The sequence below is a fragment of the Diadema antillarum genome, unplaced genomic scaffold, assembly GCF_040938485.1.
Source record: "Diadema antillarum isolate AM-2024a unplaced genomic scaffold, OU_Dant_1.0 seq00000626_RagTag, whole genome shotgun sequence".
Lineage (NCBI taxonomy): Eukaryota > Metazoa > Echinodermata > Echinoidea > Diadematoida > Diadematidae > Diadema > Diadema antillarum.
In genome coordinates, this window is record NW_027271547.1 from 253,236 (window position 1) to 276,569 (window position 23,334).

General features: G+C 39.7%; 1 protein-coding gene across 1 annotated transcript; it reads right to left on the bottom strand.

The window, feature by feature from the left end:
- Nucleotides 1–2,408: 2,408 nt before the first annotated feature.
- Nucleotides 2,409–22,820, bottom strand: LOC139736150 (sodium- and chloride-dependent GABA transporter 1-like). Its single transcript, XM_071646879.1, has 14 exons — nucleotides 22,643–22,820; nucleotides 18,642–18,773; nucleotides 18,124–18,337; nucleotides 17,748–17,880; nucleotides 17,357–17,491; nucleotides 16,534–16,637; nucleotides 15,954–16,078; nucleotides 14,584–14,696; nucleotides 12,407–12,541; nucleotides 11,235–11,334; nucleotides 9,284–9,384; nucleotides 7,771–7,941; nucleotides 6,489–6,731; nucleotides 2,409–2,609 (listed from the first exon to the last, which is right to left on the bottom strand). Exons 1-14 carry the CDS (start codon nucleotides 22,818–22,820, stop codon nucleotides 2,409–2,411), a joined length of 2,085 nt encoding a protein of 694 aa, XP_071502980.1.
- Nucleotides 22,821–23,334: the final 514 nt, after the last annotated feature.

A 23,334-nucleotide genomic window follows, 5' to 3' on the forward strand; every position in this document is an offset into this window, starting at 1 on the left:
CGTTTAGACCAGCTAGGCAGTGTAGGACGGTCTAACTAACTATTTGACACTAATGACAGTTTAATAAAACGTCAGTCTAACGACTTTATTAACGATATACGCAGAGACTCCAACCCCAAGCACCTTCTGATCTGGAGATTTTCCTGCCTGAAACCCCTAGCAAACGGGAGACTCCAACTTGAAGTGCGCGAAGAGCACATCACGAGCGCGAATCCCTTGTCTAGGGTTCTAGATGCTCTCTCGCGCTATCTAAGGCTAAATTTTCAACATACAATGAAATTAAGTAAAAAATCATTTCAAGCGGGAGAAATTAGAACTCAAGCGGGAGAACGGGAGATTCTGCAAAAATGGGCTTTCGGCGGAAGACTCCCGTCGAAAGCGGGAGAGTTGGAGTCTCTGTATACGACGATTTGACAAAATGGCTTGATAGTGACGCTAACAGTAACACGAGTTCGCAATCAAAATATCGTCCCAATCACTCACTCGGACGTCGCACAAAGCACAACGATGATAACAATCAACACGCAAGTTCGCACAAAATCGTTCACTTTTGATTCCCCGCCGGTCGCTCGCCCCTTTCAGCGCTACCGCCCTGAAACAATCCCCGTCTTCCTGCAGTCAGCGCCGACCCGGTCCGCGAACCGACAACTAATATGCAGTAACTATACACACAGTGCAACGTGTAAGTGCGAACATTAATACACACACATAATGTATTTACGCGGCCATTGCCCTGCGACTTTACTCGCAACCCAACCGATACGGTTGATTAAAACCGGCCAAATATGCGCAAATAGGCCAGAAATCCTGCCGACCTACGCCAATAAAGTGGGAGTTATGTCCACTTCAAAGCGTAAAATACTTACCGACTACGCCATCGGCCTGATGCACCTGATTTCACGGGATCTTCCAAGGGGTTTGAGAAGTTTCCGTCCGTGAAGTACCAGTCCGGTTAAAGAAAATGCAGTCCCGGTCTGGTTAGGGTCGTGAAGTACAGTCAACAGGAAGAGAAGTTAAGACCAACCATCCCCCAAACCAAATCCCACTACAGTCTCCCCCATTTCATGGGAGGGCCCCATCGGGGTAGTGTCCACGCACGAGTTGGAGGATATCTCCGCCCTAGCCCGGAAGATGGGATGGCCTTGCCCCCAGCCCATACTGCTAAGGCCGTTGGGATCATGGGCGGCATTAGCCCATTGGCGAGTACTGGCGTTCTTGTACTCGCGACTCACACCCGAGGAGCGCCAGGCATTTCACCACCTCGGTGATCCGAAGGTAGGACAGGAGGGCGAGCCCGCCACAGGTTACGGGAGGAAAAGAGTCCTTCCAGCCACCGCGTCCCGTCCTCCTTCGCCGAGCGTGGACCCAGCAGGGGTAGGGCATCCCTCAGCAGCTCCAGCTGAAGCCCCATCAACAGCCCCTAGCTGTCCGCGAAGTGCCTGCACCTCAGGGAACACCACCTCCCCGTGCAGAGGCAAGCGCAGATGGGGTAGTTGAGATGGAGGGAGTGGTTGAGGGGATGGAAACTGCAACCTACCCCCAATCCACAGAAGCTGGGGGGGGGGGGAACTCAGGTGGTGAGCCCCATCCGGCTGGTCCCTCCACACCCCTGCCACCGGTGGATCCTGAAGGGGGAGTCTTGGGGAAGGAACAGGTCCCCGATGCGGTTGGAGTTGCTGGGCTTCCAGCAAAGTCTCCGCCAGCATCCGTTAGGACTGCCACCTACGCCGCCACTTTGCAGGCTCCACCACCGCCTCCGAAGGCCCCTGGAAATCCAGAAGTCCAGGGCGGACCGGCTGTTCAGCCACCGGGTCCAGGTGGAGCAGTCAAACAGCTGCCTCAGGCTTTCGACAGCCATTTCCACCTGGACCGACTGGAATCGCGGTCTGGCCGCAAGGGCATCGGAGCGATCCTTGCGTCAACGGGTAGGCCTACCCGAGTGCCAGTGAAGGTTGTAGGGGGTGTCCTCAATTATTGCAATCCCCGGCAATTCAACAAGATCGTCTTCCCAGTGGATTCCAGTTGGAAGGTGGCGGAGGGAATACACCCTAAGCAGGCCCCAAATGCTTCGGCATCGATTCTTGATCGTCACAGGCACTCATCTGCTACCCTCGGGTGAGTACAATTTCAGAGCTGGGGTTGGATTTTTCATGTCCGCCCATGACCTTCAAGAGTCAGGAAGGACTCCTGGACCTGGACTCCTCAACGCAGCCGGCTGGTACGGGCAGCACTCAAGAAGCATTGCTCCCGTCACCAGCGGGTCCATCTATTGCTGCCAGCTGACCGCGACTGAAGCAGTAGCGTGGAGAAAGGCTTTTCCCCATGCATAGTTCAGCTACAATGCCTCGGTCTCCCGTATGGGAACCGATCAACGTAAGGCATTAGCGGGCGTCCCTTTGAATCGGCTCCTATTGGAGACTGATTCGTCCCACCTCAGCCCTGACCGTGAGGTGCCCATCAACACCCAGGCATACATAGGGGAAGTTGCGGCAAGGGTGGCGGAAGTGAGGCAGGAGGCTATGGCACTGGTCATCTGTGCCACCAAGGACAACGCCCTCCGGCTGTGTGGACACCGCTAGTCTGGCAGCAGGAGCCTGGCGGCATACGCTCTAGGGGATAATAATTATGGGTTCCAGTAGTGTTTATTTTTGTTTTAATCTTATTCCACTTATTATTGGTGGTTAATTTGGGGATATGTCTCTTATTGCACTTATTCACAGGAGTAAACATGAGATTGGGAATCCGGTTCAGGATACTAGGGACATTTGTCTGTAGGTACATTTGGTATAATGGGGTAATTTAACCACCTCTGGACGCCCAAGGGATTTGCATTACCTTATATACGGAAGGGGGTATGGGAGGGGATTGAATCACAGTCCAGGGCAACCACTTCAATCACTCGAGATATTAATATTTTTTTCGATTGTTTGGTGTTGGGGCTGCGCTTTGCCCTAGTTAGTTTCACATTTGGTCATTTGTGGATGTGTTGGTCCACCTGTTTCAGAGTTGTTGGAATTTTGAAGTTTTATGGTTGTCCATTGTGGACGTGATTCTCCCCTATTGACAGGGTAGTGTTTTAGGTATTTGTCGTTAAGGGTGATTTAATTATAGGATACTCAGGGTGGGTCAATCGCAGGCTGGGGTCTCCTCCTTTAAATAAAACGGGGGGAGGGGGTAATGTAGTGGGATTGGGTTCTTACTCTCACTGACTGACTGTACATGACCCGGACTGCCACTTTAACCGGACTGGGGGGTCACATGACAGACTCCCCCGACCTTGTCAGGTGACTGTTGACCCCCACGACCCAGACTCGACGTTGAACGGACTAATGGTTTTGGTAGGAACATACCCCACGGAAGTTATCTGGGAAATCCACCGAAATCTGGTCCAACCGTCAGCTGGCGTAGTCGGTAATTGTATATTATCTCAAAGTGGATAACACTCCCACTTTAGTGGGTAAGCAGGTTAGTTACATCGTCATTACTAACTGTTAATGTTATGTCATTACGAACGCTTCGCGTTCGGGCTGGTCGCAGTTTTAAGTGGCCGGATTATCATTTAATCAATCATACTGAACAAGCGAAAAAATAATAACTTACCTGTTTTTTGACAAAATCCAATGCAGTTCGTATGACAAGCAAGAAAGATATCACCCGTCCGTACACGATGTGCGTACAGTGTATGTACAAGGCCCTGTGCGTGGCCCGGTGGTTGTGCTGTGCGATTTTCGCATTGTAAACACAAGGTGTCGGTTTAAAAACTGTGCACATGCTGTATTGGCAGGAATCAGCCAATGAGATTTTAGCTCCTCAAGAGTATGAAAGCGCCCTCTACAACGTTTGGGTTGGGAGGGCGTCATCTGGCAGTACCAGGCCACTGAACTCTGAGTTCAGTGGTACAGGCTGGGAAGTGTTCAAGCCTCTAATCAGTATATGCAGATTCATCTCGGCTTTTTTCACCATTTATTTAGCGATTCCATATATCGCCGGACAGTACATAACAATAAGTTTAACAAAACACAAATCAGCCCGATTAGTAACCACCAACTTCAAATCAAACTCTACTTTCATCAGCCACTATACTCACCATAATGAAAAAAGAATAAAAGGTGCCCGAGTCTAACACATAATGAAATAAAGGACTATTGTAAACCACACAAACGAGTGGAATCTGTTCAGTGATAGGGTTGAACTACATTATTGTTACAACACCTCATCTATTTCCTATCTACTCTGTTCCCTTAAATCTATTCCTTCTCCCATCCCCTAAGAGCATCTGTACATAGCTTGGTGAACCTCTAGTTCCGGACTCTTCATTGCCAAATTTAGTGTGTTTAAATAACCATTCCTTATGTCTCAATGCTCTGGAGAAAAAAACCCACAATATCAGTACATTACTCTACTGGGGAAAACAGGAGATTAGCAATGCCATACCTGTTCTTCTATTGGAACTTACATTGTTTGTCTTCTCATCGATTTCACTAGTGAAGGGATAGTACAGTATTGGTGGAGATAAGAATTGGGCTTTTAAGTTTTTGCGAGATACCAAGAAAACAATTATGATATAGTACAGAACATACCATTTTAAGAGGAATTCAAAGTTTATTTGATGAAAATCGGGTTTTGAATGACTGAAACATCCAAAAACAAAGTAAAACAAAGCGATCGTAATGAAGTGTGGGTCCCTATATTAGAATCGCTCTTTTTTTATCTCCGCCATTTCAAAACCAATTTTCATCAAACAAACGTTTAATTCCTCATAGAATTACATGCTCTTTCATATTTCATAAGAGGTTTCTCATTATCTCAACAGAAATGTTTCTAGAAGCCTAAAATTAGGTAGAAATTAGGTAGAAAATGAGGTTGGTGATGGGATTTATGTTTGCATGGGATCATTTCTGTAATGCGCTAAGATCTGACCAAATTGAGAAATATCGATGCAAACTTTCATAGAGTAGAGCATTGCGAGGATCACCGCCGGCGGAACGTTTTCAAAAGTGTGTGTGTGTGTGGGGGGGGGGGGGGGGAGGGGGGCACTTCCGGGTTTCATGGGCTGACAAGCAACAACAAAAAAAGGTCTTCGGCTCATCTTTCTCATTCCACTTCCGGGGTTCTTCAGCTGACAAGGCCCCCCCCCCCTCCCCCCAAAAAAAAACATTAAAAAGAAATAAAATAACCGCGCTCACACTTCAAGGTTTCTATCTATTTCTTTCGAGTGCCACTTACGCACTTCCGGGGTAAAAAAAAAGAGTGTGGGGGCCAAAGTGGTGACACCTTATGTATTCCTTTGTATGGTGAAAAAAATGCCCCCCCCCCCCCTCCGTTCCGCCGGCCATGAAAATGTACACCAATCAGAGTATATTGTCAAAGATATTATCGGACCTTTGATGATGGGAAGAGACCATCTTGTGACTAAAAATAACAAGGAAATATCGAAAATATTCCAGTATGTGACGTCAATATTAGCGAGCTAAGATTATTTTGTATCGCAAAACAGGTTAGGGGTGCACATCACCTGTTTGACACCCACAGATCATACAGCTCATGAGTTCGACACTACATGCTAAGCAAACAGGGCTCACGAGATCGACACATGAAGCCCCGTGTTGTGATGCCAAACTCATGCATGAGTTGTTTCTACCTATAGTGTCGAGATCTTGGGCTGTATGATGACTCGTGGGCTGTATGACTCATGGACCTCTTTCAATGTTGGACTCGTGAGTTGTGTGACTCGTGAAGGCCGGTCTCGTGTGATCATCATTTTCGAACTTTATTAAAAGGGAGCCGAAGTCCATTGTCAGATAGATCAAAATAGAACATTTCCATTGATACCTCAGTTGTTGCATCGCAAGGAATAAGATGATTTATTATTAATTTCTTTGTTAAAGCACGTTTAATCGAAAGTATCTGAAATTGACAAGAGTGGATGAACTGGAGTTGAGATCAAACGATCAAACAGGGGATGGGTACAGCCAAAAATCATTTTACCCAAATGGAAAAAACACCAGTCACAATGAGGACACTAATTATTCTGCAATAAATGAGTCAAAGTCCTTTGTGGCAGTGTACGGGGCAAACGGAATCCGAATAAAGTGCGGATGCCTATAGATTCCAATTTCTATCGAAACTATACCTAGCAAGTTTACAGAGTACTGACTGCTGGTGTGTGTGCGCGTCTCTCTCTCTCTTTCTCTCTCTCTCTGTCATAATACTGGTCAAACTGTGATAGTGAATGATAGGATGTACTGCTACGAAATTACGTTGGACATTCAACCATTAGGAAACATTACCGTCATTTTTCATATCAACTGTACTTTTCCTACCATTATTGTTATTTTGGTAATAATATTTTCTGTCACCATCATTTCCTGCATATGTGTAATCATTATATACAATGGTATAATGTACATATCCGCATACAAAACTGTAAATGATTTCTGAATACAGTGTATTCAGTGCCATCAACTTTGTTTTTAATACGGTGGTACTTTCGGCTTTTCCTCCTTGCCGACTTCGATGTCGTCGTCCAACCGGTATTTGAACACGCCGTCGATAGAGACGCCTTTAGTGGGGGCGTAGCTCACCACACCCTCAGAGGCGTAGGGCCCCTCGTAGCCGACTGGTATAGGACCACCACGTCCCGGCGGGAAAGGTAGATAGCCGCAATCTACTCGGTCAACATTCTGAGCGGGACCCCATGTCCAGTGAGGTCTGAGCAATATCTTGAATCTCTGTAATTACGAGGGTAACAATTACAGCTTCGAATAAAATAAGTGGGCAGGAATATACGGAGAGTTTGAATGCAAAAGCAGACAAACGCCATTTTCACTTTTTAAAGTAAGATCATTATCAAATCAAGAAAAAAAAGAGTATTTTCAAAATCTAATAATATATTACACTAGATACATAACAATAAATCTTTTTCAAAATATTTTTACAATCATCATAATCATTTTCTTTGTTTTCAGCAACTTCAGTCTCAATATTTCAATCTGATAGAAATGGATAAATTGTTTTACGTGATCAGAAAAAAAAAATATCTATGACAAGTCATTGATTCTAAAAGCTTTCTGAGACCGCACGGTGAAAGCGGAAACTGGATGAGACTCTAGACTTTAGATGGAATATAAATTGACAATTGTATTGAAAATAAAAGTAAATCAACAGAATAAACCCTTAAAAAACTAAACACCATTTCCACCATATCCCCTCCATCGCCCTGAGCCCATACCCCACAATTCCGCTGACCCTGATGTGTGTATGGGTGATTGTGTGTGAGCGTGCGTAGAGATGACAAAGTCAGGAGGACTGGGGCAGCTGCATAGAGATGGGATGGGGGGGGGGGGGTAGGATTGGGCTAGTGTATTCTGAATGAAATGATGTTTCCATTATATTAGCTTGACAAATACATTTTCATTTCAACTCTTATATTAAGAACTGAGATGCATTTTTATCAGCGTTTTTATCATGAAATTAATTTTTTATTTCATTTCTACTGCCCAGTGGTACATACATTACTAACAAAATATTATGTTTACTTGCTTCAAAATCATGGGTATACCTTGCTATTTTGTACAGAAAGAACAGATTAGATCATTGTACTCAAATTATTTGAACAGAAATTAAATAAATACCATTGAAAAAAAGTGCGTGTGTTTTGTTGTAGTTATGGGTGTTGTTGTTGTTGTTGTCGTCGTTGTTGTTATTTTTGTTATTTTTATTGTTGTTTTAAAGAGAGAGAGAGAGAGAGAGAGAGAGATCTGTTTCTACCTGAATGAGACTGCCCTCTGCGTTGAAAGTCAAAGCGTAGACAATGTAGGTCGGAATGACTGCAACAGGGACTAGAGCCAAGAGCAGCCCGACGGCTTGGGCCCAGTCGGGAAACGTGTACTCGTCTAGGGATGCCGGGATGTAGAATACAACGCTGAGGATCAATATCATCTGTTTAAAAAAAAACAATGACCATTGAGAATACAACGATGAATGTGAGTTCTGACAAGTGGCCTGACAAACTAGGGCCTACTTGTTTGATGGCTATGGCTATCGATGATATGGCTCTGTTATGGGCGCTACAGCGATATTTTGGTGCATACATAAGCGTATTTGGTTCATTGGGTCATCGCTGATCATGGAAAACTAAGAAGATGTTTAGTCTGTAAGGCGTATAAGGGAGAAAAGTCAATGAACAAATTTAAAAACAAATCAGCACTGACGGTTTTACTATACAAAATTATTTGCTTCCACGACTGTCTGTCCGTCTGTCTTGATCTCTTGATCTCTTTCTCTCTTATATCCACACACACACACACACACATACGTATATATATATATATATATATATATATATATATATATATATTATAATAATTGAGTGATTAGGCTACAGTTTTAAATAGGAAAAGTAGATTGAACGCCAACTTATAAAACGATGTTTTATTTGACTTCAACGAAAACGCCTAAACGTTAGCAAAAAAACAAAACAAAACAATTATGAGTATAATGATCAGCTTTAAAATATCGTTAAAGAAGGAATAAAAGCTTGATTCTCGAAAGGGAAAGTTTCATGTCTCTTTTATATACAAGTTTAGTTGAGCCGATGTTAATGTGAGGGTTGGGGCTGTTGATTGAGGATATACTGTCAACCTTGCCTATAAGTCGAATCCATTTGGACTAAAGAAATAGCTTCGCCTTAGAGAAATTTCTACTTGCGAGGAATAAAAATCAGAAGAATATACCAGGTCAAGAGAAGAGGAATTGACAAGGCAATTATTCGACTTATGCGAGGTCGACTTAAGCAAGGCTGACTGAACTCATAATACGTCGCCAAAACAATTTCAGCTCGTTGCAACTGATCGGCAAATTGCCCTGCATCGATGTAAATAATCACTGAGTTGATCAGTGTTTTAGTAGTAGCCATGATAAAAAATCATGGGCGTACATACTCGAGCGGGACTCGAACCCACGACCTCCTGATCACCGGACAGACACCGGATTTATTTATGTCGATGCAGGGCAATTTATCAATCAGTTGCAATGAAAGCATCTCGACGGAAGAATTTCATGAATTTAGATTTCAGCTTGGCTATCACTAATGTGTGATTGTGACAGAGTGCAAAATTTTGAGAAAACATGAGTAACTCTCAAAATGTCATAATAATCGTGTTTTCTAATGAAATTATGTTCTTTTCTTAACCTTGATGTTTAGATTTAATTAAAGTCAACTTGAAGAAGGGATTAAAGCATACGTCCATTAAGTCTTCACGGCTGATATTCTGTGACTTACGAGCATGGCGAGTGGAGACAAGACGGCCCAACAGAACTGGAAATAAACCCACACTGTGCTCCCCGTCATGGCCGCAATATCCCTGACGAACCGTTTCCGACCTGTGCATATTGATTACCATGATGTTGGAGAAAATTAGAAATAATCCGTGTCTGTCTTGACCTATGATTCTTTATCTAGCATGAACCAAAGGGTATGATTTACCTTCCCTTTACCCCACAAATAAAATAATGAATACGTATATCAATTTATGAGCATAATTATGAATGACTGAACTAGTAAATTGATAAATTAGACACAAGGAAAAGTAAAAATTACGCGGTGCGTAACATATGTCCCCGCCGGAAGTAGCATTTTGTAACAAAATGTGCAATATAGGTAAAAAATCAAGGTCAAAGGTCAAAGAAGTCAAAGGTCAAAATTCTGTGTAGAAGTTTTGAAGCCCTCACCTAGTGCAATCACATAAAGCAAATGGAATCGAAATTGGGTTAGAAATGGCGAAGGAGTAGCATTTTGTAGCCAATGTACAATATAGGTCAAAAATCAAGGTCAAAGGTCAAAGAAGACAAAGGTCAAAATTCTGTGTAGAAGTTTTGAAGCCCTCACCTAGTGCTATCACATAAAGCAAACGGAATCGAAATCGGGTTAGAAATGGCGAAGGAGTAGCATTCTGTAGCAAAATGCACAATATAGGTCAAAAATCAAGGTCAAAGGTCAAAGAAGTCAAAGGTCAAAATTCTGTGTAGAAGTTTTGAAGCCCTCAACTAGTGCCATCATATAAAGCAAACGGAATCGAAATCGGGTTAAAAATGGCGAAGGAGTAGCATTTCGTAGCAAAATGTACAATATAGGTCAAAAATCAAGGTCAAAGGTCAAAGAAGTCAAAGGTCAAAATTCTGTGTAGAAGTTTTGAAGCCCTCACCTAGTGCCATCACATAAAGCAAACGGAATCGAAATCGGGTTACAAATGGCGAAGGAGTAGCATTTTGTAGCAAAATGTACAATACAGGTCAAAAAATCAAGGTCAAAGGTCAAAGAAGTCAAAGGTCAAAATTCTGTGTAGAAGTTTTGAAGCCCTCACCTAGTGCTATCACATAAAGCAAACGGAATCGAAATCGGGTTACAAATGGCGAAGGAGTAGCATTTTGTAGCAAAATGTACAATACAGGTCAAAAATCAAGGTCAAAGGTCAAAGAAGTCAAAGGTCAAAATTCTGTGTAGAAGTTTTGAAGCCCTCACCTAGTGCCATCACATAAAGCAAACGGAATCGAAATCGGGTTAGAAATGGCGAAGGAGTAGCATTTTGTAGCAAAATGTACAATATAGGTCAAAGGTCAAGGTCAAAGGTCACGACTGAAATTCTGTGTAGAAGTTTCAAAGCTCCCATGTAGTGCTATCATATAAAGCAAACAGAATCAAAATTGGCTCATAAATGACAGAGAAGTAGCAAATTGAAGATTTTGATCACACACGGACGCACACACGGACACACGGACGGACGGACGGACGGACGGACGGACGGACACACGGACGGACACACGGACACACACACGTACGGAGCCCGTTTCATAGTCCCCTGCTCGAACTCGTTCGGCGGGGACAATAATGGGTGATTACAGAACATAAATACCACAACACCCCACTTAATAAAATAATGAACACGTATATCAATTTATGAGCATAAATATGAATGACTGAACTATCATAGTATATTGATGAATTAGACATAATGGGTGATTACAGAACGTGACTTGCTAACTAATAAGAGTACATCAGGTGGTGGTTTGCGATGTTTTACAGTTTCGCAATGATTCGATATAAATGTGATAGCACATTCAAAGCAGACCCCTAGAAGGTATAACATTACTTGTTTCTTAAATTTAAAGAAAAGCCATAAAAGCTTTTATCTACCACAAAATGATAACAAATAAGCAACTTTTTTTTTTTTTACCGTAGACGTAGCTGATCATAAGCGCTGTGCATGAAGCAATGATGAAATTGGCATAGGAGGCCGTGAACCAGTCCATTAATGTCAATACATACAGTCCTCCCTTACAAATAGAAAAAAAAAATAACACAATGCAGCCAAGGGGTAATTAACCAGCACGATTCAACATCAATATCAACGAAACACTTTAGAAGGATTTATGCGAATTTCTGCGTTTTCTGAAGCACAAAGTTTGTAAAAAGGAATCACCTTATTTCACAATTTAGAAAGTGTTGATATCATGATCATCTCACTAAGTATACGTAGACTAGTCACTAATACTAAACTATGAATCGGTCACTGTAATACAATGATTTGATTACATGTTATTGTACAGCATGAACAGTCTAATAGATACGTGCAGATATCATGCACCAAGCAAGGGCGTCACCAGCATTTTTTTTCAAGGGGGGGGGGGGGGGGGTGATGCGTTTATATTTCTGGTTCCACTTCCGGGTTTCATCAGCAAACAAGCAAAAACAAAAACAAAAACAAAAAAAACAAAAACAAAAAAAAAAAAAAAAAGGCCTTCAGCTCAATTTTCTGATTTCACTTTCGGGTTTCTTCAGCTGACAAAAAAAAAAAAAAAAAGAGGGCCCCTTACCCGCGCGCATGCGAAGGAGCGAAGTGGCCGAGCCCGTATGAGCGAGCGGGGGAGGGTCTGGATGGGGGGGGGGGGGGGGGGGGGGGGGGGTTTCCACCTCCGAGACCATGGAGATTTAAATTGTGAGTGCATACATGATAAGTAAAACTTTTATTTAGGGTCTGAAGGGGGGTGCGTTCGCACCAACGCACACCTGGGTACCCCCCCCCCCCCCCTCCCCGTGACGCCTATTATATGCTATAGGGTCGTATTTCCTTTTTTTTTTTTGCAAACGTCGCGAAATTTTGCCTGGTTGAAGAATAATGTCTCCTAATATAATCTATAAAATCTTACGGTATAGTACACCTCAAAAGATTTTCATTTTTTAAATCATTTTTAAGAAATGAAAACTAACCATATGTCACTTGAGAATACGTTTCCCCATTGTATCGAGAATAACGGTTGGGATTTGTTCGGGGTCCGAATAAATTCACTGGATATATAGTATTTCCCCTCTCAATTTTAAAGAAGTTTCATTGCCTGGTTGACGTACCTGCATGCATATTGGAATACCACAAACAAAGAGGGCTACACAAACTCCCATGGTAATAAATTTCTTGTATTTCTTTCTTGTGGCCGGTGACAATTCATCAGCTATAACGGTTCCAACAGCTTCAATACCACAGAACTGGGATGCAGAGAAAATGCAAAATATCATCGCGGATATAGCATTAGACATAATGAATAATCATTAAAGAGTTTGCTTGCAAAAGAAGACAACACAATAATAATAATAATAATAATAATAATAATAATAATAATGATAATAATACAAAATGATACATAATAATAATAATGATAATGATAATAATAATAATAGTAATAGGCCTAATAAAAATAATAATAATAATACAAAATAATACATAATAATAATGATAATGGGATTGAGAATAGTAATAATGACGATAATAATAATGATTATAATAGAAATGATGATAATAATAATAATAATAATAAGAAGAAGAAGAATGAAAACAAAAATGCCAGTTTCACTTTAAAAAAAAAAATTGACAAAATAGACCTTGATCCAGCAGATGGTGATCCACCTCACTAAAATTTAATCATCTGCTCCTTGTTTCATTATCAACTTTCCCTGTAAATTTCATATAAATCCGTTGATAAATTTTTGAGTTATTTTGCAAACAGACAAACAAACAGATAAACAGACCGATGCCGGTAAAAGACATAACCTCCATGGCAGAGGTAAACATAAAATGTTTTCAGTGACATTGCACTCATTATCTATGAAGATATATGTTTTTAAAGATATATCAATCAAAGTTATTATGTTGATTATTGTCAACATTTATTTCATTTCAATATCATTACCGTCGTTGTTTTCAACAGATTATATTTCAAATATTTCAATTTTATAAAGATGGATGTATCTGTTTTTGCGTTTGTAATATATTTTGTTGTTGTCACAGAAAGAGAGAGAGAGAGAGAGAGAGAGAATATGTATTCGCGATGTGATAAGTCACCCAAATTGTATAGACTGGACTGGACTTCTCATTGAACTCCTGTGATGTTTCATCTTGCTAAGTATTATCAATATGTTAATGTTTGTGCTTGTTACTTGAGTCTTTTATGGTATTATGCCTATTCAGTCACGTAATTAAATTTTGTTGTCCATCATCCAATGTCATCATTGGATGTTTAGTTATATGGGATGACTATCTACTATTTTTAAAGAAGCCAGGTCACAATGCCGCTTTATCAGGTTGGATGTGTTATGGTGTGTGCGTGTATACAAACTTTATGAGTGCATGTTATGTTGTACATGACGATGCTATCGAACCTGATACGAACCGCACGCTGGAAGTGTACACTGTATAACTTCAATCAGTACATTATAAAAGCACACGTGAGTAAACGCAGCACATCCTTTGATCATGCGATGCAGGAAACCACAACTATGGGCAATGGGGAAAACATTGTCTAGCGTCAACTCGGTGCTATGCTAGTCTGTCGATGCAATCAATGATTCGTATTTTATGTTCTCGTCATCAGTCCAAATGATCACGAAAGTATTTAATTTTCACACTATCAAAATATCAAAAGACGGAGCTGTGTGACTCCTACCAAGAGTTTTAGTGCATCCTAAATTGATAAGGAGCAAACATACATATCGTATAAAATAAGCCGACTTTGATCACTATGGGTGTCTGAGACTTTTACCCAGTTCTTTCCTGGTTTCAAAATGCGAAACGTTGTGCTTGGATTGTTCGTTGTTAGAGAATTTCCAAACGTCAGATGCTAAAGGTCGGATTCACATGGGTAGAAATGCAGTTGGGAGAACGGTCTTGTAAACGTATATAGGTGAAAATGACAGACGTATAGGTAGTAAAGGTGAAAGGTAAAACGTACCAGTACTCCTCGAGTGAAAACGTACATTGTAATACCAGAGGGGACGATAATCTATATCTACGGTGTTAATTACGTAAAATATTTGGATTGACAAACTGACATTTTGACATTTGGCGTTTTTCTCTGCAATGTTTTTACCAGTGATAATATTATACCTTTGTTTATCTGACAATGTTGTGATTATATGATTCTGTAACCCGTGAATAGGAATTATTGTTAAACTCTCCGGTTATAGCTTTCATCGTTATAAACTTTAAACTAACCTGAAATGAAAATGATAGTTTATTTTTGATTTGGACCCACCTGACTATCAAGTCCAAGAGTGACTATCATAAAGAAGAACAGAAACGACCAAAACTGGGGAAGGGGTAGTCGAGACAGGGCTTCCGGGTATACCACGAAGACTAGTCCTGGTCCTGTTGTGTTGTTCCACCATGGCAGCAGCAAGAGTCAGTGCAGAAAAAAAAAATGTTGCAAACAACGTATGGCACATCAACTCCCTCTAGAAACTTTAAGGTGAAGATCCCCAAACTTCCAAATAATAATGAATCTATATAGCGAATGCTGAATCGGGGGTCACTCAAAGTGCGAGGAAACTGCTCGAAAGTAACAAAGTTTGCAGCTAGGTGTTGGTTAATTCAATGAGCCGCCCTAGTTGTGATTTATAATGATAAAAGGAATTCAAGACAAAATGGAATTTAGAGGTAAACTTGCACTGAACTTTAATTCTAATGATAATAATAATAATCATCACTACAAAATTGTAATGGCATCACACAGATTTGTATAATTACCATGACAATATAGTAATGATGATTACTCCGTTTACGACCTTGCACAAAGTTGATAAAAATTTATTGTTTTTCTTGTTTTCTTCTACTCTCTCCTATATTTCAATGACTCGATACAACTTATCACTAACCTGAATGTTTTCTCTTCCTTCCTTTTAAAAATCTGTTTTGTGGTATATAGTTTTTTAAACAGACAATAATAATGGAACAGAGTCTATATGAATAGAAAAGACGTACAACAAAATGATTTCGTTTTGTTCTCTCTTCTTTTTTTTCTCCTCTAATTATCGTAAAAAAGAATGTTTCTTTCAGTTAACAAAAAGCAGCTATTGAAATAAAATCCATAATCAGAAAAAAATACCCCAAAAATTCAAAGTACAAGACACACTTTCCTTCACTAGTGAAGAAGACAGTGAAGATTGCAATGATTTCTGATGTAACCTCCATAGTATAGTACGCTGGTTGAAACTGATTATCTTTTTCCTTTTTTCTTTGCTTCCATTTACTGTTTTACATATGGGTCATTTTCAAGGTGAAGTTTCTGTATTGTTTTTTTTTTTTGACACAGAACACATCAAAAACCATGAAATAATGATAGTATTTCGTTCTCTTTATCAAGGGAAGTCTCTTCAGTATTGACACTGCTCTGCAGGGCCCTGTCATTGTTATTATACCAATATACTGTTGCCAGGTACCCACACATGGTTCGAAAGGGACATACAGGTGGGTAAAAACATCTTGTACAAATCGGACGTCAGCACTGGTCTGGATTCGAACTCGGGACCTCCGACCTCTGGGAGTTGGGAATCTTATCCGCTATCCCACAGCGTCCACACAAAATCGAAAATATTGAACAGTAATGATTCGGTTTTGTTCTCTTACCGTCGTCAACAACATCCGGGACTTTTTGTCCGCTGTCGTGAGCCATGAAACCAAGCACGGAGAAAACGACGAAGCCAGCGAACAGGCTGGTAAGGCTATTGATGAGACAGACAGTAATGGCGTCCCTGCGGCAATAAGGGAAGAAGTTGCAAGAGACATTTAATGAAGGGCGATTCCGATATTGATATAAACATTGAACAATATACTTGACTTCCGCTCTTTCAATGCATCGTGGAAAATAGCAATTTAGGGTCTAATAACCGAAATAAATAACATAGATATTCCTTGCGACATTATGAACCGATCAGTTTCTTTTGAATAAGTATCGTATGTATACACAAGATATAGAAAATAATACCTCGAGCGGATTATTATCGTAATGGATGTATGCCAGTTTAGACATTGAGCCCAAAATATTATAACTGAATTGCTTACAATCCCTTCAAGTAAAACTCTTAGTTTGAAAGCCTCGGTTTTTAGCAATCTGCACTTACTTTTTAATCCAGTCCGATTTTGTGAATTTTGGCAAATGAGATCAAAAGTAGATGTAGGGGGAAACTTGCACAAGCAACAGACGTACCTGTAACAGTTGTTCCTAAACTTATTGTAGCTGGTCAAAGTGATGCTAGTCCCAAATGATATGCCAGTGGAATAAAAAATTTGGACAGCCGCATCCTTCCATGTCTATAGAGCGAGCGCAAAAGAACAAAATATGAAAGAACCTCAAACAGTATCAAACTTCCGACCAATCAAAGCGGTTTTCATTGCCGGTGATAGATGTATAGAACTGTCCACCACAGTGACACACACACACACACACACACACACACACATATATATATATATATATATATATATATATATATATATATATATATACACATTATATATATATATATATATATATATATATATATATATATGAGATATGAGAAATGAGGAGAAATCGGTGCGTAGCTTTGACATTATTATTCCTCTTACTGTTCCTCCTTTTTGGAAAAGCGCAAGAGTTGAAAAATTGGTCTCCGCCGGGGATCGAACCCGGGTCTTATATATATATATATATATATATATATTTCCAGAAGTCATGTCTTGGGTGGTCTCATTGTTCCGCAAATACAATTCTGCCACGAATATATTCTACATGCATATATTACATCACTACTTTAAGATACTGATTTGTCAAGGCCAGCGGTAGACACTAATCACAAGTCTTGCAGTCTGAATCAATAACCACTTGCACTGAAGGAACTATATGAACAGTGTAAGTTGAACTTATCTTCATTGATAATGCCTTAACTGTTATTGCATAGTTCTTGATATTAACTTTTTTATGTAAAATAATAAAACAAAACACAAATGCACAGCCTGAAGAGACGAATTGTCAGAGGTAAAACACTTACATCGACATCAAGGAGTTTCTCGAAACGTGGAGTTATGTAGTAAGACACGCCGGTTCCTGCACCAGGTAGGGTAACGCCTCGAAAGAAAAGGATGAGTAACACCACATAGGGGAAGACCGCCGTAAAGTAGACCACCTGATTGAAATACCAATTTATGATAACATTTACATATCGAATTGACTGTTACCAAAATCATCGTTTATTGAAAACACGGATAATGAGTTTTTGTTTCACATGCAAATGGTAAATAATGCCTTTAAATGCTATAGTGGGTTGTGAGAACGAAAAGGAACATCTATAACCTTAACCAAATTAATGTCTATTAAGACAGGCCGTGCGAAGCGAACTCTAATGTCATTTACAACGATTTTGTTTGAAATATTTCATTTACCTTTCCTGTGGACTTGACACCTTTGATGACGCACAGATAGATGACCACAGATGTTGCCAGGAAGGCACCAAACATTTCCCAGTTCATTGACCCCATCTCACCAATGCCGTCCGAAAGATTATGAACGCGATTTCTGAAATTTTAAAACCGACATGTTATCTATGTACAAATTGTACCTTTTCCTCAACCCTGGTAGATATTGAGATAAAAACAAGTCAACAATGAAGTTCATGAAGGATTTCGGCAAAGATGGAATGATAAGTGACCATCAATTAGCATCCCTCCTTCGGCATGAAGTTCCGGATCTATATGGAGTGATTATTAGCCTAAAGGAAGGACGGAATTAGTCATTGAAAGAAATCGTTGGAACTCTCACTTCCAGTATTCTTCACTCGGGCGTGTGGACTTGTTAAAGGTCCTGTTCACGAGGCTGGAATCAAAGCAGTCGGCCGAGTTCCAAGGGTTGTCGCACGTTGACCACGGGAGCGTCTTCAGACAAGATGCCCCCATGTAGTAGAGCGCCCATGCCACAATGACGGCGTAATAAATTGATGTCGTGAAGTTTACCAGTATCATGCTCATTCCGAGACCTACACCCCCCAAACCAGAGAATTGAAATAATGTATGAACAATCTTTAAAGAGAATGATATCAAATGAAGAAAGAAAAAGAAAGCTCACACACATTTTGGTGAAGCATATACGCATCGAAAGAAAGGCCACAAAGACTATGATTATATGAAAATACTATCTGCATCTTGAGTTCAACTGATTTTATATCCATATAAAGTAATACAAAGCAATATGCATAACATTTACATGAGTACATGATTTTCTAAGGAACTTTGACTCATATAAGTTTCAACAAAACATGGATACAATTATGTATTCTTTACCTCGAAAAATCGGGGAAATGTTGTAGCATCGGACGCAACCAAGGCTGGGAAACTGACCGAGGGAGTACTCCATGATTAGAAGAGGAATCCCCGCGATGAAGAGGAAGATGAAATAGGGAATCAGGAATGCTCCTGCATTTAAATTGAAGTTCAAAGGTCAGTCAGTCCCTGGTCTCTTTTATTTCATTAACTTCAGTTTCAAACTCGAGTATAGACCTTGTCTCTGATAAATAATATTTCAGTATAAGCTGTGGTAATATCTATATGACGTGACCACACGTTAACAATAAGCCAGTTGGGAGTTAGCCCATGGGCACATTGGTACGAATGACCTTTCTTTTTTCTCAGTTGGTTAGGGGCACTTCACTTGTTTTCAAAGCGACATAATGCACAAGTTGTACGTAACAACTTATGGGATTCATCAATCCTGTTCAAACAAGATAATGCATAAGCTGTACGTAACAACTTATGGGATTCATCAATCCTGTTCAAACAACGAAGGAACTTGGGTAGACCTGGGGCCTGTTTCATAAAACTTGTCATCAGTGGCAAGTTGTCATACATGTGACAAGCTACTGAAATCCTTGTATCTGATTGGCTGACAGCAAATTTGTCATAGAAATGTGGCAGTTGTCACTGATGACAAGTTTTATGAAACGGGCCCCAGATGACCAGAATGATCCGATTGATCCGTCAATTAACACTTGGGAAAGCATTCATTTCATTATTTTGCATTGAAATTATGAATAATCTCTTTCTATTGTTATTGCCAAATATAATGTACCACCTTTGCTGTCAGGTGGATACATGATGGAAAGCAGCGTGTATAAGGATTACACGAATAATCATTACATCACAGCTGCTTATCCGAGTGAATTTAAAAACTAACATGCCTATTGGTACGAATCAACTTTTTTCTGCGCATGTGCATAGTGGAACTTCGAACTGGCTTTTTAGAAGGAGAGCTATTGTTATAGTGGATAGGGAACCGAATTTGGAAAGGGAATATCTGGGGTTTTAATCTTGCTCGGTTCTTCCATTCTCGGACAGGATATCGCCCCCCCCCCCCCCCCCCCGCCACCCCCATTGTCCCGCTTGGCTCATGGTGTAATTGTACATGCCAATGTAAGGGTAGTAATGGACCTGAAGAGACTACCCTTGGTAGATAAGACTATTATGATAAATCAATTGTTAAAGATGTTCACAGAAATAGAAGGGTGAAAAATTGAAACTCTTTCATATCAATTATTTGAAACTCATCAGGAAAAGATAAGCAACAATTGAATAGCTAGGTAAATATTTATTTTTGTTGACAGATAATAATAATGTTTATTCATGAGTGTTTTAAATATTGTAACGTATAGGCAATAAACTGCACTTATGTAATGAGCAAACATTTATTCATCCACAGACCTATTGAGACCAGTAGTAGATCCAGGAAGTGTCATACCCAGCGCGCCCCTTGATTTTTTGTTAAAACAAAGGAAAACGAAAAATTGGAAGGGGAGCGTGTGCAGCCCCTTTAATTTTGTTAAGGCTCCCCTCCCCCTTCTTTACGGAATTCCTGGATCCGCCCCGAAGACCTATGTGAAAACAATGCCGAAATGATTCGATAACTGATGATTATCTACACCATATAAAATGCCTTCCCCTTTGATTGCTTTTGTTATTTCAACAGTTTATTCCCGTGACACGTTTTGTTTGTTCTACAAGTAACGCATTTGTTTTGAAGATCTGCCAAATCTTAGGCTGTAGTACCATAAAATTTATATTGGAAAACGATATTGCTAAACAGTTCAACTCGGTTTGAATTTCACCACTCCACAAAGAAATCACCATCGGGACACCTCTTATCTTGCAATAAATAGACGTAGATATTGCATTTTATCTGGCACTTGTTTAAGATATGAAGGTTATGACAGCGTCCTAACTTTAACCCTTTGCATGTCATATCGACTTCTTGTCTATGGGTTTATGTGTGGAATATGTGCGCATTATTTTGACTCACTGACATCGAAAGGAAAATCAAAGACAATCAATGAAAATGGCAAACATTGGTTTATGGTTTAAATTTATGAACAGGGAAGGGTATATTTGAATAACACGATAATACCACAGACCTATTGATCTCTGAATAAAATTGTGCAGTCCTGTAGATGTAGATACCGGGGTTATTACGTACATGTGATGTGACAGTGAAGTTCACCTTGCCATGGATATTGGTTTATTCATTTATAGGCCTACATGCAGATAATCGCAATAGACTCTTATTTTTGAACAATCCTTACTGAGATACACGACAAGTATATGGAAGCCAGTATCTGTACGTATTCCCAATACCCGCCTAAAATGAAAAATGTATGGGGATAGAGCCTTCTCTTCTGTTGCGCCACGTCTGTGGAACTCTCTACCACTCTCGCTTCGGCATTGCAACAGCCTCATTACAAGTCTGAACTGAAGACTTATCTTTTCCAGCAACTTTGTGAATGATATGTGACACATTGTGGGAGCCGGGCGCCTTTGAATGTTTCTACAGATAAATGGCGCTATATAAATACTGTTTCATCATCATTATCATCATCATTATACGCCTAACTTTTGTTTGTGTGTAAATAATTTTTGTAGTGATCCTACGGCTTTGTACGGCCACATTTCATATTAATATATAGGGCATATATTCATTCTTATTATTCTCTTGCAATTATCATTCGAATTGAAGCCACGTAAACATAATTATGGACAATACTGACAGTAGAGAAGATTGGCAGAGGAGAGGAAGAGCAAGCGAAAATTTTGTAAAGGAATTATTGAGGAAAACTGACAAAATTATTATCATCATCAGCTCTATCCATATGCTTAAACAGGTCTGTATCTTTACATGTCCGAAATTAACCAGAAGAAGGGAAGCATGCATACACAATGGAAAATTACACAACATGTTAAAGAAGATTTTGATCAACAAAATAAAGATAAGCGTTAAAGTATAGTGAGATAAAACGAGTGGTAGAAGTTTCATAAGAACTCAGACTTAAAATCAAACAGTTGAATTGTAAATTGGAATAGTAATATTCCGTACATGTTTTCAAATAACATGTTTCAGTGATACTGTTTGAATGAACACGTGCATATTGACTTGCAGCTCTCCCACTGCAATATAACTAAAGTAATGTTTTTTTTTCTTTTTTGTTGTTGTTGTTGATAGTATCGACCAAATGGGAGGAAAAAGTGTAGTTGCTAACATATTTATTATCATTATGTTACATAAATGCGACTATAGTGCAACACACAAACACGCACAGAAAAAAAAAATGTGCGACGAATTTATTTCATAAACATGAATGAGTTAGTATGATATATTACATTACTATGAATCGCATTTCCATGAGCTCATATGAACCCTTAACTGCCATAACTCTCTTATTTGAAGATCTTTGCATTTGAAGAGGATTATAAGATAAAGGCTTGTTTCTCTGGTAGTCTTACTGTGCTCTATCAATTTTGTCACAGACAATTTCGATATGGTGCTGATAATTGCACTTAAAGGCATGATTTACCACATGCATATGAAACATAGTGCTTTAAAATAGTTTCAAAATGTGAGTTTGGGATAGAAACAACCAATGTAAAAATTTGAATCAGTATAATCAATGTTAAATATTGTTGAATACACAAAATATAAAAAAATAGTTATAATGAAAATGTTGCCAGACTAAACCGTCTACAACTATGGTTTACTCAAAAAAATACTGATATCTCACTATATTTTAGGCTTTATTGCCAGAATTTTATATGGTAGGGTGTTTTGTGATACAACAGACCTACACGTATTATGCATCAAATATGATAGGCCTATCTTGAACATTATTTTTAAAATCACTATTCCCAAAGATGAACAGGACCTTTAATGAGATTTGATTCATACCCAATAAATTCATATACACCCGACACACTCCCACCTTATCGGAAGTAGTGAAATCGGTATACATAAATCTGATACTGACCTCCTCCGTTCTTGTAGCATAGATATGGGAATCGCCACACGTTTCCCAAGCCCACAGAATATCCTACAGCGGTGAGAAGGAATTCCAGCTTGTGGCTCCATTGATCTCTCTTCTCCTCGCTCTTCCCCTCGTTCGTCTCGACTTGGTCTTTCTGTACGTCTGACTTGTTCTCTTCCATCGCGGAAACCTTGCAGTTTATCTCTATACTGATCGCAAGGAGAAAGTTAGCAAGGACTAAAAGGATTTGTTTTATATATTTCATTTATTTATCAAGATCGCAGAAACTCGCAATAAACAGGTGGTAAAGGACTTCATTTTAATTTCATTATTTGCTGTAAACCCAATAGACGTTGCAATCGAGCACTAGAAGGGAATTCTGTGAGTAAGAACGCATTTTGTATGTTAGTTTTAATACGATGTTGTGTTTTTTTTAATTACAACTAAGACTGAGTGTACGCTTGTAAAAGATGGATTTTGACATTTCATTTTTCACTTCTCTTTTAAGCTAGCTTAAAAGCCTCCTCAAGAACGAGCAACCCCTTTTCATTATCACACGCTTCTTGCTCTTACAACGTGTGATATTTTCTTACTATTCATGTCACACCATTATTGCGCGTAAGATACTTATTGCTACGTTAACTTTAGTGAAAACTGAAATGAGTATTTTAAAAGCGTTTCTGATCAACTATTCT